Source organism: Perca fluviatilis, chromosome 10, assembly GCF_010015445.1.
Source record: "Perca fluviatilis chromosome 10, GENO_Pfluv_1.0, whole genome shotgun sequence".
In the NCBI taxonomy this organism is placed as follows: domain Eukaryota; kingdom Metazoa; phylum Chordata; class Actinopteri; order Perciformes; family Percidae; genus Perca; species Perca fluviatilis.
This window is the reverse complement of record NC_053121.1, coordinates 30,172,525-30,187,136: the sequence shown is the minus strand read 5'-3', so window position 1 is coordinate 30,187,136 and position 14,612 is coordinate 30,172,525. Positions and strand designations below refer to the sequence as shown.

Genomic DNA, 14,612 nt, shown 5'->3' with positions numbered 1-14,612 from the left:
TGAGTAATAGAAGTTGGAATATACTGGAAACGCTAAGGGGTTAATAATCACACAACTTAAGGACTCACTGATATAAAAGTGTGTCCACACAGTAAAGGACACAGAACCCTTAGAGCATTAGCACAACCTTGTATCTGTGATTCAATGAAAATAACGCATCTGGCACACCAATGAACGTAAATTTCAATTTGTTTTAAATTCCCAAGGAAATGTGAGTCATTTCTTTCTAAATTCCTCTAGTGGCACATTTCCCACTGCTCCCCGCAGGACCACACAGCAAAAGCTCATGCTGCTGCAGGAGCTTTTACCATATAAATGAAGTCATCTCAAAGGCCTTTTTCTTCAAGATGCAATAATGAGCTGTGATCTGGATGTAGGAAACATGTCCACTCCCGTGCGTTTCACTTTGTTTCACCTGGAACAAAACGGTTGTTTAGCAGACACTGTGACAGATGCGTTGTGTAATACAGACTGATTGGGAGAGGTCGTTTGACAGTATGTGCCCCGAAAAGGCAAGCAAGTCTAATGGGATTTAGAGTGAATTCTCTATTGTATACATTTCCATCTTCAGTCTGCTGGGTGGACACAGAACCCTCCTGGCAAGCATGTCTCTGGTGTCTGTATGCTAGCCGTGACCCTAAAGGTCTGCCTTGTTTCTAATTTCCACTGTTTATTACATTTCTTTGTATCAAAGCCTCCACACTTCCCAAGACCACCATGGAAGCCAAAATCAAATGTGGACAACAAGACAAAATACCCAGCTTTTACAGACAAAACCTGAGGGGTGAATGAGTGTGTATAAGTGTGTGTGTGTGTGTGTGTGTGTGTGTGTGTGCGTGCGTGCGTGTGCGTGTGCGTGTGCGTGTGCGTGTGTGCGTGTGCGAAAATGAGAAGTATTCCACAATGTGAAGTGCTGACATCTGCTGCAGGCCCTTGCAGGGCTGGAATGTGATACTCTCTTTTACACAAAGGGCCTTGGCCCTTGCAGCAGGCACAAGAAGACCTCTATATGCCCCTCTCCACAGGGGCAAAACATGTATGAAATAACTGTATCAATGCCCAATGACTTCTTTCCCAATCTAACTTTGATTAAAACCACACAACCTATCTGCATACCTTGATGTTGGGGAGATGGCTGCTCTGCTGCCTCTTTGAGGTGGTAGTTTCCGAGCTATGTGAGACTGGGGATACATTGCTGCAGCATTGCATCATGTGTCTGGCTCAATGGGTTCAATATGTCTCTAGCTCTCCTTTGATTGTTGTGTCTGTGCTGCAGCAGACTTACCATAGAGTGGGGGGATGCACTGGTGGGTTTTGCCAACAATAGAATGGGAGGACCCACATGAAACGCAGTTGATGAGGTACAACAGTGTGCCGGGGAGAAAGGAAATTGGGAACAGGAGGGACTATTGTTCCAAGCGGCGTTTAAGCTTTGATATGACAAATTGAGAAGCTCTTAAACATTTCCTTCCACAGAAACATTTAGGCAAAATGCACAACAGCGTGTTGAAGAGTCTTGCGTGGGTACACATTTATCTTTTATCTGTCTATGGGGAAAAGGATTCAAGGCTTTAAACAATCACTCCATGGTTAAACCAAGCTTACTTTTTCTTATGGAAAGTTTCCTTTTGAAAGATGAAGCTCCTGATTTGAATATGCACTGTGGACTTCATTGTTTAACCAAGTATATATCAATTTGATGGACCAAGATGCCCTTGGCAAAGAAGTGGGCCACAAATATGTAGCCCAATAGAAAAAAAAAAAAAAAAAAAAAAAAAAAAAAAAAAAAAAAAAAAAAAAAAAAAAAAAAAAAAAAAATTTTTTGTCTTACCCAAAATAGGCCAAATTGTTAAAATAAAGCTTTCACTGACATTAGACAACTATCCGGAAAACTATTTACATCACATAACATCATATTTTGTATTGTGTGAGAAAAGAGTGAATTATTCTACAAGGAAAACACATCTTCTCATCTTTAGTCTGTGACAAATTCAGCCACTGATTCTTGATCATTTTCTCACTGTAATTTTATTTCTTACTTTGCTGATTTTAGCAGTTTGGAGAAGGTTATTCTGAAAAATTTAGAATGAGACATATAACTCCAATAATATTAGACTTAAAACAATATATACTGTATATGTTGTTGTTTGTTGTGTAACGAACTCCAAAAATGTCCACTCAGTGTTAAAGTTATTTTTCTATTGTGGAGCCAATAGTCAAAAGTTATTTTTAGAATTACCTTGTGTCAAGACTCTTTTCTTCATAACAGACTGTGCTGAGCTGCTTTACTTTCTGTGAAACTGATTGCAACAAATGGAACTGCATTTACCAATTTGTGACTGAAAGTGGGTAAAACACCTCATTGGAACAGGCAGCAACGGAATAGTTAAGATGCCGGGGAGTTTCCTCGGCTGGGAAGTTGTACTTTATGTATAGCACCTGTTGTGCCGTCAGTTGGCAGTCTCCAAAAACCCAACCCCGGCCACGCCGCGATATTTTATCTCAGTCTCCACCAAGTTATGACTCAAGACCTCACCAGACAACAGAACCCGTCTCAGTGTTGCGAATGGTTTCTGGGTGCAGACTGTATCAGGTTGCTGCACTCTCTCGCTGTCTCTGTGTTGCTCTAATGCGTAAAGATCTGCGAGGATTTATTCAGACGGAGTCAAGAACGCAACGTGGACGCGTGCCTTAGCTAAAATGCATCTGTGCTTTTCTAATGATATCGTACCATAGATGATATGCCTGCATACGGACGCTTTTACAACTAATTCCAGGATTATAATTACTTAAAGCCAAGTTTTTTATAACTCAGTATCCAACTTTTCTCCGAACCAACAGGTGCGCACTTGCATTACGCAGAAGCGGCACGGTCTGCAAGCTTTGGATGAGGATTTGTCTTGATTTAGGGAGATATACATTTCACTTTTTCCAGAAGGACTGATGATTAAGATTATGTGGATTCTACTCTGCCTGTATCCTCTCCAAATGTGTCCAAAACAGCACTGGTGTCCTGTAGACGACGCATGCATGTTGTGATACAAACCATCCCGTCAACAGCGCTTTGTGATCGCCAACCACCACTCATCCAAATGATCCTTCCATTAATATTCCTTCTTGCATCGCTTCTCCAACAATATGGCTCGGAAGCTGAATCAAGTCATGTCAGCAAATTTCACCCTCCAAGTGTAAAGGAGCAAAACGGTGAGTTTTCCTTGTTGCTTCAGAAAAGTTATTGAATTTAACATGAACATGGGAATTTTTCGCACACATAAAATGTTTATTCTTACTGGGCTTAAAGCCATTCTTTTAAAATGCACATCTTGCTTGAGTTTAAACTGCAATGAATGAGAGCGTTTCATTCAGTTCAAACAGCATTATCCAGGATAGGAAGTGCAAAATTACCTTTTACCTTTAAAGTGTACCCGTGTATGTTTAAGGGGGAAAACCCTCTGAAATTGCATGTCCCCCGGGGGAAGTTTTCCCTGTGATCATAAAAACGGCTCCATTCATGCAGCAGTAGCCCCGGGCGATGTAATTTGCTTACCCTCCGAACTGAGCTGCACTATCATATTCAGAAATCCAGTTCTGTCAATGTTTAACGTTACGTCCACGTTAGGCTAAAGATGATGGTGTATGTCTACTTTGATTTGAATTAAGTAAATAATTACCCTCTGGTGATTTCTTGCCATCATTTTGCAATTTGGCAATCACGCTCTTTGCTGTTGTTGTAGTGTGTGTTGGCGTGCGTGTGTGGGCGCGAGCTTGTTTAGTAGAGCATAGGGCCATCATTCAAACTTTAATGAAACGATTTTATTTTTATTTTCTGGGGATGCAATTGATGCACTGATATGTGCAGATTGTTTTCTCATCCTGTTGGGATTTTCTTAATCCACTGATTATTTGCTTTCACCCTCAAGACACTCACTTACATTACATTAAGATACTCTATTAATGATTAATAAAGCATATATATATATATATAATACTTATGCTTTTTAGATCAGTTAAGAACCACTTATGGCCTCCTCCAGACACTTGCTGTGTCTTTTATATGCCAGCCATTGGACTGTTTGACCACTTTATGGTCTATGTTAATAAGTTGTTAATAAATGGATGTTGGCCCAGATGTCTTATAACTCTTTTCTAGAAGTTCAATCCATCAGACGGGCCTTCCTGAATAATTAAAGACCTAGCTAAAAAAAGACAAAGCAAGTGCTGTGCAGGAGGTTTCTCCAAAAGTTGAAAACTACAAAGCTGTTATTATAAATTACTTATAACTGATATATAAAGCATTAATATGGTATTTCTTAATTATTGAAAAAGCAAGTGCAATAAACAGTTAAATATTTGTATAGGACCGACATATTGACAGAGATGTATACAACAACATAAAGAGACAACAGAACCTCACAGGGTACAGTTGAAAGTAACAGCATGCCTGTACTGCAGATGTTGCACTAGTCTAACTTCATTCATTACTCAGCAATTATAGCCAGTGGGTTTGACTGGCCTAGTGTGAGGACATGCAGCGCTGACTTCACTACAGTAACAGTCAGGGCTGGGAAATCAGAGCCTCCCGCTGGGATCTCCAGGTTTAATCAGGACGGCTGAGAAAGGAAAACAACAGTGAGGAGAGAGGGGAGGGAGAGGGCTCAAGGAGGCGAAGGTGGAGGGGGCAGTGTGGGGTGGAGAGATGTTAAACTGTTTCAAAGAGCTCTTTGAAACAGCGGTCACACATTGGCTGAGGGCGAAGCTGGCCAGGCCGCCTGTAACCTTTGACCGGAGTGTCTCAGCGCTCACTGTTCTGGCGTGCTTGATTGCTGATGCTCTGTGAGACAATTTGATATCGATCTGAGGGAGGGGAGGGAGCCAGACCTGTCTGGCATGTTTAGTAGTAGTTGCAGAGAGAGTTATAGTCCCCGGTCGTATTAAACTTGGCAAGCAGCTGCTGATGACTCCATAAGATACCAGAGGGGGCTGTCTCCCAGTGAGGGCCAGTGCTGTGTGAAGTAACTATCTGTCACAATAAATGATTTGGACAAAAGTCTCAAAAGGCTAACAGAATGGGCATGAACTTTGCAATGTAAATTGTGTGTGTTGTGGTCATAAATAATGTGAACATTTCCTTCCTCTACCACTGAGGGTTATGTTACAATAACAAGCATCGCACATTTCATTTTCATGTGTTTGCCACATGGCTATAATGTTTCATGGTTATTAAGAAAAGCCATTGCTAGAAATGACATCTGCAGTTGCGCTACAAAAATGCTTTGTATGGTTTCAGAAATGAAATAGGGTTGAAAGCAAATGCATGTACCCCTCCACCCTGAACACCACCACAGGCTCTGGTTGTGTCTACAAGTTTCCCTTGTCTTTCTCTCATAATTATTTTACCCATGATGTTATTTGCATTTGAGGATATCAGGCTCATTTTTGGTCATGATGATTGATCAAAGGCCAATGCAGTCTGCAGTTACAGCACTGTAACTAAAGATTACAGTTAGTCTGGGTCAAATATTGAAAAGGTCAATGGTGACCCAAATGCATTGACCTTTTCAATAATTCAGTCAGGAACACTTGGCATAGATTTAACCATTTATTGCAACAAATGGAAATACAGTTATGCTTGTCGCTGATGGCTCCACTCTTGATAATGCTCCCTGGACCAGCCAAGCAGCATGCTAAGCTGAAACAGGGAGCGCTATGCAGAAACCCCCCTGGGTATAAAAGAGTGAGCCAAAAGAAAGACATAGAAAACCATTTAAAACTTTTGAGTCATGTAAGGACTCTGAACTAGAAAGATGGAGGCTGGGGAGGTCGAGGCAAAGCGTTGTCAGCAGCAGTAGTGAGTGAAGCAGCATGTGTAGCAGGGATCAGTGAGGAGGGAGTCATCTTTAAAAGGACCGCCTTGAGAATGGCTGTGATTGGTGTGTGTCAGATAGGAATGATAATTCAATCAGCGGGCGTATTACTTCTGTGCCCTGCCTGAATTTACGCTAAGCTTAATTTAACCAAAACTACAATATTTGTCTAACATTAAGAAATTGTTTTAGTTGCCTAACAACATGTGATGCAGGACATTAAACCACAGACGGCATTATGTTTCTTCCAAGAGGCATTTTAAAAGCAAATAAGTAGTCTATAAATGTTTTTTGTAGAAGGTAGTTGTGATCTGTTACAGCCTTTATAGTCCAAATAGACCCAGGCATATCACTGTAAAGCTGTAGCTGCACCTTGTCTTCAGGGTTAAAGGCCCATATAAGTGTGATTCATTACACTATCATGCCCTCTGATCATGCTACAGGTTTTTACAATGCCTCTTTCCATTAGGCTGTGATTTGCTGCCAGAGGCGACAGTTGTATAGCACTGCACATCCAGCTAAAGATGCATCTCAGCTTCCTAATCATCCTAGTCATCTCAGGGGGCGCCTCTTCATATCGTTTTTCTTATACTTAAGTTGTCTGGCTTCACTTTCCCGAAGAAGGTCAGGTTTTCACCCCCACCTAGCCCACCCATAAGCACAGGGTCTTATTAGAAAAATCCGGCTGCAAATATTAGTAGAAGATGTGGATTACCTGCAGATATTCCCACATATCCCCCGTGAGCTCCACTGGAGGAAGGTATGCAACACGCTTGACCTGCCAATGATCACAGAGGCTGCTGTTCCACTAAAGATTACGAGATTAGGGGGAGAACTGGGGTCATAAGGGTCACAGGCCCATGGGGACCATGTGCAGTTTTCCACGTATACATACATGGAGGGTTGAAGTTACAGAGGTGCATTGTGCATTCATAGATTGTGATGCAGACAAACAAAGTTTAAAGTGGGTGGGGAGAGAGAGTGGGTGGCCTTTAAGGTGTAATGTGAAGTGTACATCACCCCATTCATTGTTGGAAGGAGTTGTTTTAGTTATTTAGGCTTCCACAACTAAAAGTCCCATTAATTTATTAAATGGATAATGTTGGGTACCTAGCAGTTAAAGCACTTAAAGATTAGCAACTGCATTAGCAAATATCGGTTCATTCATCAAATGTCAAAGGTATAACCCTGCATACATACATACTCCCAAGATGCATTATGGTACCATCTAACCACAGAGCTTAAAATTCTGTTGGATGTGCCACTAATGTTGCGCTGAAGCAAAATGTTCTGCTTCATAGAAACCTGATAATGCATTCAGCTGTTTAAATGAACTTCCTTTTTTTTTTTTTAGAAGCAAACGGTAATTAATGCAATGACAGAGCATTCTGAATGTCTTCCCCTTTGAAATGACAGATGAAGCTCATGGGTATTGTCCTTTTTAGAGTCATCTTCCACACCTAACTGACAGCAAAGGGGTATGGGAATGTACAGTGATCAAAATTAAGTGAGTCCTCCCACTTCTTCCCAAGTCAGGTACCACTATGTTGCCTTAAATCATATATGCATGTCAAGTTAAGAAAAATGTCACTCACCTTCTCAGCCAATTGCTTATATTATTTATTAATTTATATACTCTAGGTGCAAGCTTCTTCTACCAGAAGTGTGGCAAATAGGCATTCCAGTTTCCACTATGTTATTTTGAAAGGTTTCCATAGTGCTTAAAGGAGAACTCTGGGCAATTTATACATGAACCTTGATCACTATAAATATGCGAGTACTGTCGATAGAAAAAAATACAACGACCAGAATCGGTCCTAGCAAACTGGAGTTGCTGCAGCTAATGCCCAGAGCTCCAGTTAGCTAAAATGGCAGTTGTGGGGGCATATTCTAAAGAGTGCCTTTGTGCCTCTTAACAGACACAAAACGCAATTAAAATGAACAGGGCCCTTACGTGACAACAAGATGCTTTTTCAACTCAGACATTCTGCCGGTTGCTAGCTCGCCCTGCTAGCTGCTAGCTGCCGTCTGGGATGAGTGTGAATTCAGCCAGGCTTTGGTGATAATCATCAGCAGTTCCATGTGTATTTGTAGCTCATTCATTTTGTGTGCGATCGATCTGGCGTTGGTGAGTAGGAGTCTTGGCAGTGGCGATCTGTGTGGTAGTTCCCTTAGCCGGGCTAGCAGGCCCGACCGGCATCCTTGCTTCTTTTGTCTCCCCGCCTTCGTCGCCTGGCGCGCCCGACAACAAACCACCGAGCGCCCGGTAGTCTGGTGGATGTCCTCTAGAGCAGTGGTTCCCAACATTTTTTTCTTGGCGCCCCCCCTACTCATGTCTAAGAAAAGCTGAGCCCCCCCCCCAAACCCTCACTCCACCCCCCGAAACCGAAGTTGAGGTAACTCTCGAGATAGAGCCTTACTTTCTTTTTTTGATACAGAGGAGTTATCAGCACTGTTACGTTTCTCCGCCATGTTTCATTCATAAAATAGTGATGCCGTGGCGGCAGGAAAAACGAGGATACAACAAAATATATAGTTTTCATACAGACTTTTGTATACATTATATATTCTAGTGTATTATCATAATTTGTTTAACATGTGCAAATATTTTTTTTTTACCTCAACCTCAAACCAGATAAAGACTTGCGCCCCCCCTGTGATCTTTGCCGCCCCCCCTAGGGGTGCCCGGACCCCAGGTTGGGAACCACTGCTCTAGAGTATAGGTCATGCCTTCGCGGCAAAATTTTTTTATTTCCCCCCCAAAAAATAGGAAATTGAGCATTGTAGTGGTTATGACCATATCAGTGACTATGTAACTACATGGAAACGGGCCAAATTATGTCTGTGCCTTGTACAGTAATAGCGTTAGAGAAGGCTAGCTTTAGTCTCGTAATTCTTACTCCAAGCTTCTTCCCTTGTGAACACCTCCGCTCTTCACTCTTCACACACTACGCTCCGATCTGCACACTACTGTTTACCTTTTCCTGCTACAACTGAATTCCCACGGGACTTCTGCGTGACACTACAGCTAGCCTGTCAGCATTTTAACCATTTAACCGGGACAATTTCATAGTGGTTGGTGTAAACCGGGACATTTTAGCGTCCGGACAGGCTTTTGTCAGGACTTGGGACAAGCAACTTAAAAACCGGGACATCTGGTCACCCTAGCTAAGACCAATTCTGGTCGTTTTTTTTCTATCGACAGTACTCACATATTTATAGCGATCAAGATTCACGAGTTCTCCTTTAACTCTATGTTTTAATTTGAAATTATAATACGCCTCTTAAACCTGTAAAACAGAAATAGCTGTTCTTGGAATCTGCATGCATTCTTTAATACAGGTCAGATGTTTCCTGAGCCCTGGGAAAGCTTGTTTCCAGTTAGAAGAGTCTGTACTGTGATGGATATGCTTGAATGAATAAATGAATGAATGCAGCACACTGCAGTTTATCATTGTAGTGGGCAGCAGCCGGTATGCTTGGTTGAATTAAAACCATCAAAAAAAGGACGGGTCGAATGTTCAATGAACTCAGCAGGAAGCAAAGAAGGCAGCAATTATACTTAGTAGGCCTATATCACTATTGTCAGGTGAAAACCACAGAAAAAGAGGTTTGTCAGGATAGTTAAAATGATTTCTTGTTTTCTCAGTGAAGCCAATGGATTTTTATACTTTAACAATGGATTTTCTGGTTTCACTGGCCTGTCCATTCTGAAAGTCACTAAACACATCAGTTCCCATGCAAACCTTTCAAATCTGCATTTATGTGATTTTTTTCACGATAGCGGCAGTAGAAACCCTCGACCTCTGAATACAGACAGGTCTATGTCTACTGCCGGGAGGAGTTTTTCCCCTCAACATCTCACTCTAGAGTGGGGGACCCTGGATAACAGTGTCTATGTTTTCCCTGTCAGCACTATTTGAACGTTGAGTGCTGTATTTGGCAAGCAAAGCATGCCACCGCCTGCCTGCTGTTTGTCATTTCAGGCGGCCAGAGCACCGTCTCCCCCACCTCTTCAACCAGCCAAGGGACTTTTCAAGGGATCTGGGTCACAGGCTCTACTGGAGAAGAAATGTTCTCCACAGACACCAAGTATGTCTGTGTCCAACTGTCAACTAGTGAAGTTTTCTTCACTTACAGCCAATGGTTTGGCCAGTGATCATCTACTGAAGTCAAAAAAGCAGTAATACCTTGTTTTCTAAAAAGTAGATAAGCATGATGCTTTGAATCTGCAATATTAAATATATTTTTTAGCATGTGTGGGCAACGGAACAAGCTGTATCAGGAAAAGCCTTGGCGGAGGTCTGCTTTCTTCGAGTGCCCTTCCAGTTAAGTTGATATGGTGAACTTGTTAGCAAAAAGTTCATTGATGGTAGTACTGTGTGCTTGTTTGTGTATTGTAACTTGCAACATTGATAACATAGACTGCATAACAAATATATTTTTTCTTTTATACAGTCTGTGATTGAAAGCAGAGGTCAGACTTGGAGAGCACAGATAATGTTAACGGCCGAGGCAACGAGCAATAGTTAATAAAGTTCAAAAGGGCAAATAGTCTATATATATATTTTGGGCTCCACCAACCACCTCTGAACTATCAACATGAAGTCCCCATATGAAGTACAACACGGTAATTTATCTAGTAGATATATATACAGCTACAGTATATGAATAAGTATAATGGATAGGCTAAGTTGGTTGGCAGTAAACTGATCACCTAAAACGTAGACTAAATATCACATAACAGTTGCAACAAAAGAGTACCTTCTGATAATGCTCCGAGAAGGACATTTGGGTAGATAAATATTCAATATAGTCAATATTTGCTTGGTCACAGAGCTGACAAAATGATGGATGTAGCAATGTCAGGTAAACTCTTGTAGAACTGTGATAGCAGGGGTTGCTACTGGCAACATAATGCCCCACTGAACCAACTGCTAGTGACATATATATATATATATATATATATATATATATATATAATATAAATATATATATATATATATATATATATATATATATATATATATATATATATATATATATAAATATAAATATATATATATATATATATATATATATATATATATATATATATATATATATATATATAATCATTATTTTATTTGTAAAATATTTGGTCATTATGCTATGAGGCACACCCTTGTCTCATTATTTGCTATTACTGAAGTGTCCTTAAGCAAGGCATTAACTCTAAGCTATGGGTGGCCAGCAATCGAAGGTCAGTGGGTTTACTTGCAGCTCCCAGGTGTGTCTGAAACTGTCTGAATAGAAATCAGGGTGTTGATGAGGAAATGCATTCATACTCAGCAAACATTGACAGGATAAATAATGTCTTTAAATAATATCTTTGATGTGGCTTTCCGAGTTTCTCCTCTTTCAGTTTCTTATCGGTTCAGTTCTGTAGTGGCCTCATTGTCCTGCCTCCATCGACTGCACTCCAATAATAAACCCACTTTCTGAAATATTACCAGTTTGCAGATAAGGATTGTCAGCGGGTTACACCATCAGCTTGGCAATATAATTTCAAATGTTTGGCTTTGTCAGTGTTACATTGCAAATGTTTGACTGGCAGTTATAAAGATTTAACATGACCACTTTCTCTCATAAGCAAAATAAATACAGATAACACTTCTATCATGTTTTGTTCCTTATCTACAAGATGAAATGACTTTCAGCGGAAGGACTTGGTGAATGTTATCAGCTGTTTCTGCACAATGACTCAAGTAGCTACAGTCTGACCAACTGGCACCGAGCAAAGCAGCTCCACATGAAGCAGACTGAATAAAACGCTATATAAATTCAATTTATTATTATTATTAATAAAACAAAAAAGGAAAAAAGACAATGAGCAATTGTGAGTCAAGTGCTGGCCTCTGAGAGCTCCCAGAGCATTGTTTCCTCAGCTCCCTTGTGTTTTTAGTTTTTTTTTCTTCTGTTTTACTGCCCTCACTGGCATATAGCTGTTGTTGGTCAATAACATCCAGACCACCAAACTGCAACCCCTCCCCACAATGACTACGCCTCGATATCCTGTCTATGAATATCACCAACAGGATTGGTGACAAAGCAGCCTTGGCGGAGGCCAACCCTCACCTGAAACGAGTCTAACTTACTGCCGAGACCCCGGACACAGCTCTCGCTTTGAGTGTAGTGATTGGATGGCCCTAAGAAGGGACCCCCTCACCCCATACTCCCGCAGCACCTCCCACAGTATCTCCTGGGTGACCCGGTGATACGCCTTCTCCAGATCCACAAAACACATGTAGATCGGATGGGCATACTCCCAGGCCACCTCCAGCATCCTTGCGAGAGTGAAGAGCTGGTCCGTTGTGGTCTCATCGTTGCTATTTGCAGATGATGTGGTCGTGATGGCAGCATCGGTCCGTGACCTTCAGTACTCACTGGATCGGTTCACAGCCGAATGTGAATCGGCTGGGATGAGGACCAGCACCTCTACATCTGAGGCCAAGTACTTTGGGGTCTTGTTCGCGTCCGTCCAGACCAAACTTTCTCATTTTAAAACTAAACAGTAAACGAAAATATGTTTCTGAAAAGAAATAGATACAAATATGAAATAAGAAATAGGCAATGCAGTAACAGCATCTTAATTTGATCAGCGCTGCCTAGTTTTACAGTTTGACTGCAGTTTACGAGCTGTAATTGACACAGCGTTAGAGACTCTTCGGTTTCTGATTGGTTGTTTTTCTTATGCCGTTAGGAGCACTAGGAGAAGGCAAAGGAACTTGATATATATATATTTTTTTATTTGACAAAAATAATATTTTTTTATGAAAGTTTCCAACTGTAGCTTTTAAAAAACGGAAAAGTTATACAGTAGAGTCACCCTTACCCAACTAACAAATCCTTCACAAACATATTCAGAATAATTTATCACATATCCATGGTTATATAAGGGTGCATTATAATGTGAGTTACACAATGGTAATTTATGTGCATTTTGCATTAAAAACCAAGCATGTCAAGGCAAGCAAAGCTATTTATCGTTAAGGTAAGTAGTATAAAAACTTTATTAAAAAAAGAGGATCTCTGAAAGATTGTTTAATCTCCTGTAAATGCTGGAAAGAATGATCATCATTCTTTTTGTTGCAAAACTGATTCCCCTTTAAAACAAAGACTTCCATTGATAACGCATTTGGATCAACTTAAGGCTGTAAGGGTTTGAAAAGCTGCCGGTATGGCACTGTTTTTATATGGACCTCAGTCGTACTGCAAGGATTGGTTGTCTTATGGCAACAGGAATTCCCCTGGACACAAAATCTTGGCAGCAAGATGAGTTGACCTTGGTTATCGACTCTGTAGCACATGTCTGCATAGCTTGTCATCACCTCCTATCAGAGAGGTATTTGAAAGTGTCCTGTAATGACTCTACTCATTATACCCTTATAATGCTGCAGACATTCAGTCATTCATTCTGAAACTGCATTATGGCAATACATTGTGCAAAGAAAACCTTTATTTTACATTATTATGACCATGAAATTACCTACATTTATTTCAGTCTGTCCCCTGCAGGACAGACATTTTCTAATAAAATTAGGTGTTTATGTTACATTTCTCCGAGAATGCCACAAAGACACTGTAGACAATGTAGCTACATTGCTTGATAGCAAAAACCGCACTGCCTCAGAGAACATAATATGCAAACTCATCAATGTGGCAGAAACAAACTCAACTGCTCTCACTTTTCCATGCCTCCCTTCCTCTTCATTATGATACAGAAGGCTCCTCGTGTGAAACTAAGCTACTAGATTCCTCCGATACAGACATTTCACGGTTATCAAGCACCATCATTTATGATGCTAATTTTAGAAAGCAGCAATGAGAGTTACTGATGCTTGAGGAGCCTCATACAGTTTAGAATACACATTGGACACATCAGTGCTGCTTTAATATGCTCTAGTTTGAGCAGTTGAAAGGAGGAATAAAATGAAGATGTGACTGTAGTTACAGAGTTTTACTGACCTCAAAACAGTATTGTGCTAAAAAAAAGGTGTGTGCTGTATTTACAGAATGCATTAGGGTCCATTTAATGTTCCTTGGAATGGGCTCATAAGCCAAGGTAATTAGTTAAATCAATAACACAATTAATGCCAAAACATTTTTGTTTTTTTTGTTTTTTAAAACAGCTTGTATTCTAAACAGTTACTGACTTACAGTGTATTGCTGCTCAGTTTGTGCTCGATCAGATTTAAACACAGTAAGGATTTACAAGGTAGTACAGATGGTGACTTGCTTGTCAGGTCATAATTTGGGTTATTTCTCACTACATATATTAACATATATTGTTTTAAACAAGTGCAGTTCCTTTAATTTGCCCACATTATGTGTGATTTGATACTTGTTACATGACAGGTTGCTGTAGAATACATTTCTAGTAAATGTCAATAATAGTAACTTGTAAGCTCACTAGTACGCTCATCTTTCCAGTTGATGACATTTCAGGTTTAGATTCATAGCACCCTTCAACCAATAAGGTCTTATTATACACAGCTGGTTGACAGTATTTTGGTTTGTTATTTACTTTTGTTGTGAACCAGCTCTGATAAAGAAAAGGGCTCATTTAGAGCCGGATAGGCTACTTTGACAAATAATAACCTTCTGATTTTTTATTACCTCTTTCACTCAATACTAAAGTAAATCACTTCTTACATGTGTATGTTTTCTGCAGTGCACTTTCCATTACCTGAAATACTTACAATACTA

General features: G+C 40.4%; 1 protein-coding gene across 2 annotated transcripts in view; it reads left to right on the top strand.

The window, feature by feature from the left end:
• The first annotated feature begins 2,444 nt into the window (after positions 1-2,444).
• Positions 2,445-14,612, top strand: part of pdgfc (platelet derived growth factor c) — a 44,884-nt gene continuing 32,716 nt past the window's right edge. The window contains exon 1 of one of the 2 annotated variants that reach the window (XM_039812588.1): positions 2,445-3,204. In XM_039812588.1, the coding sequence (XP_039668522.1) occupies positions 3,027-3,204 (178 nt within the window). In that variant the 5' untranslated portion in view covers positions 2,445-3,026. The remainder of the gene's footprint in view (positions 3,205-14,612) is intronic. The other variant, XM_039812589.1, reaches the window with a different exon arrangement.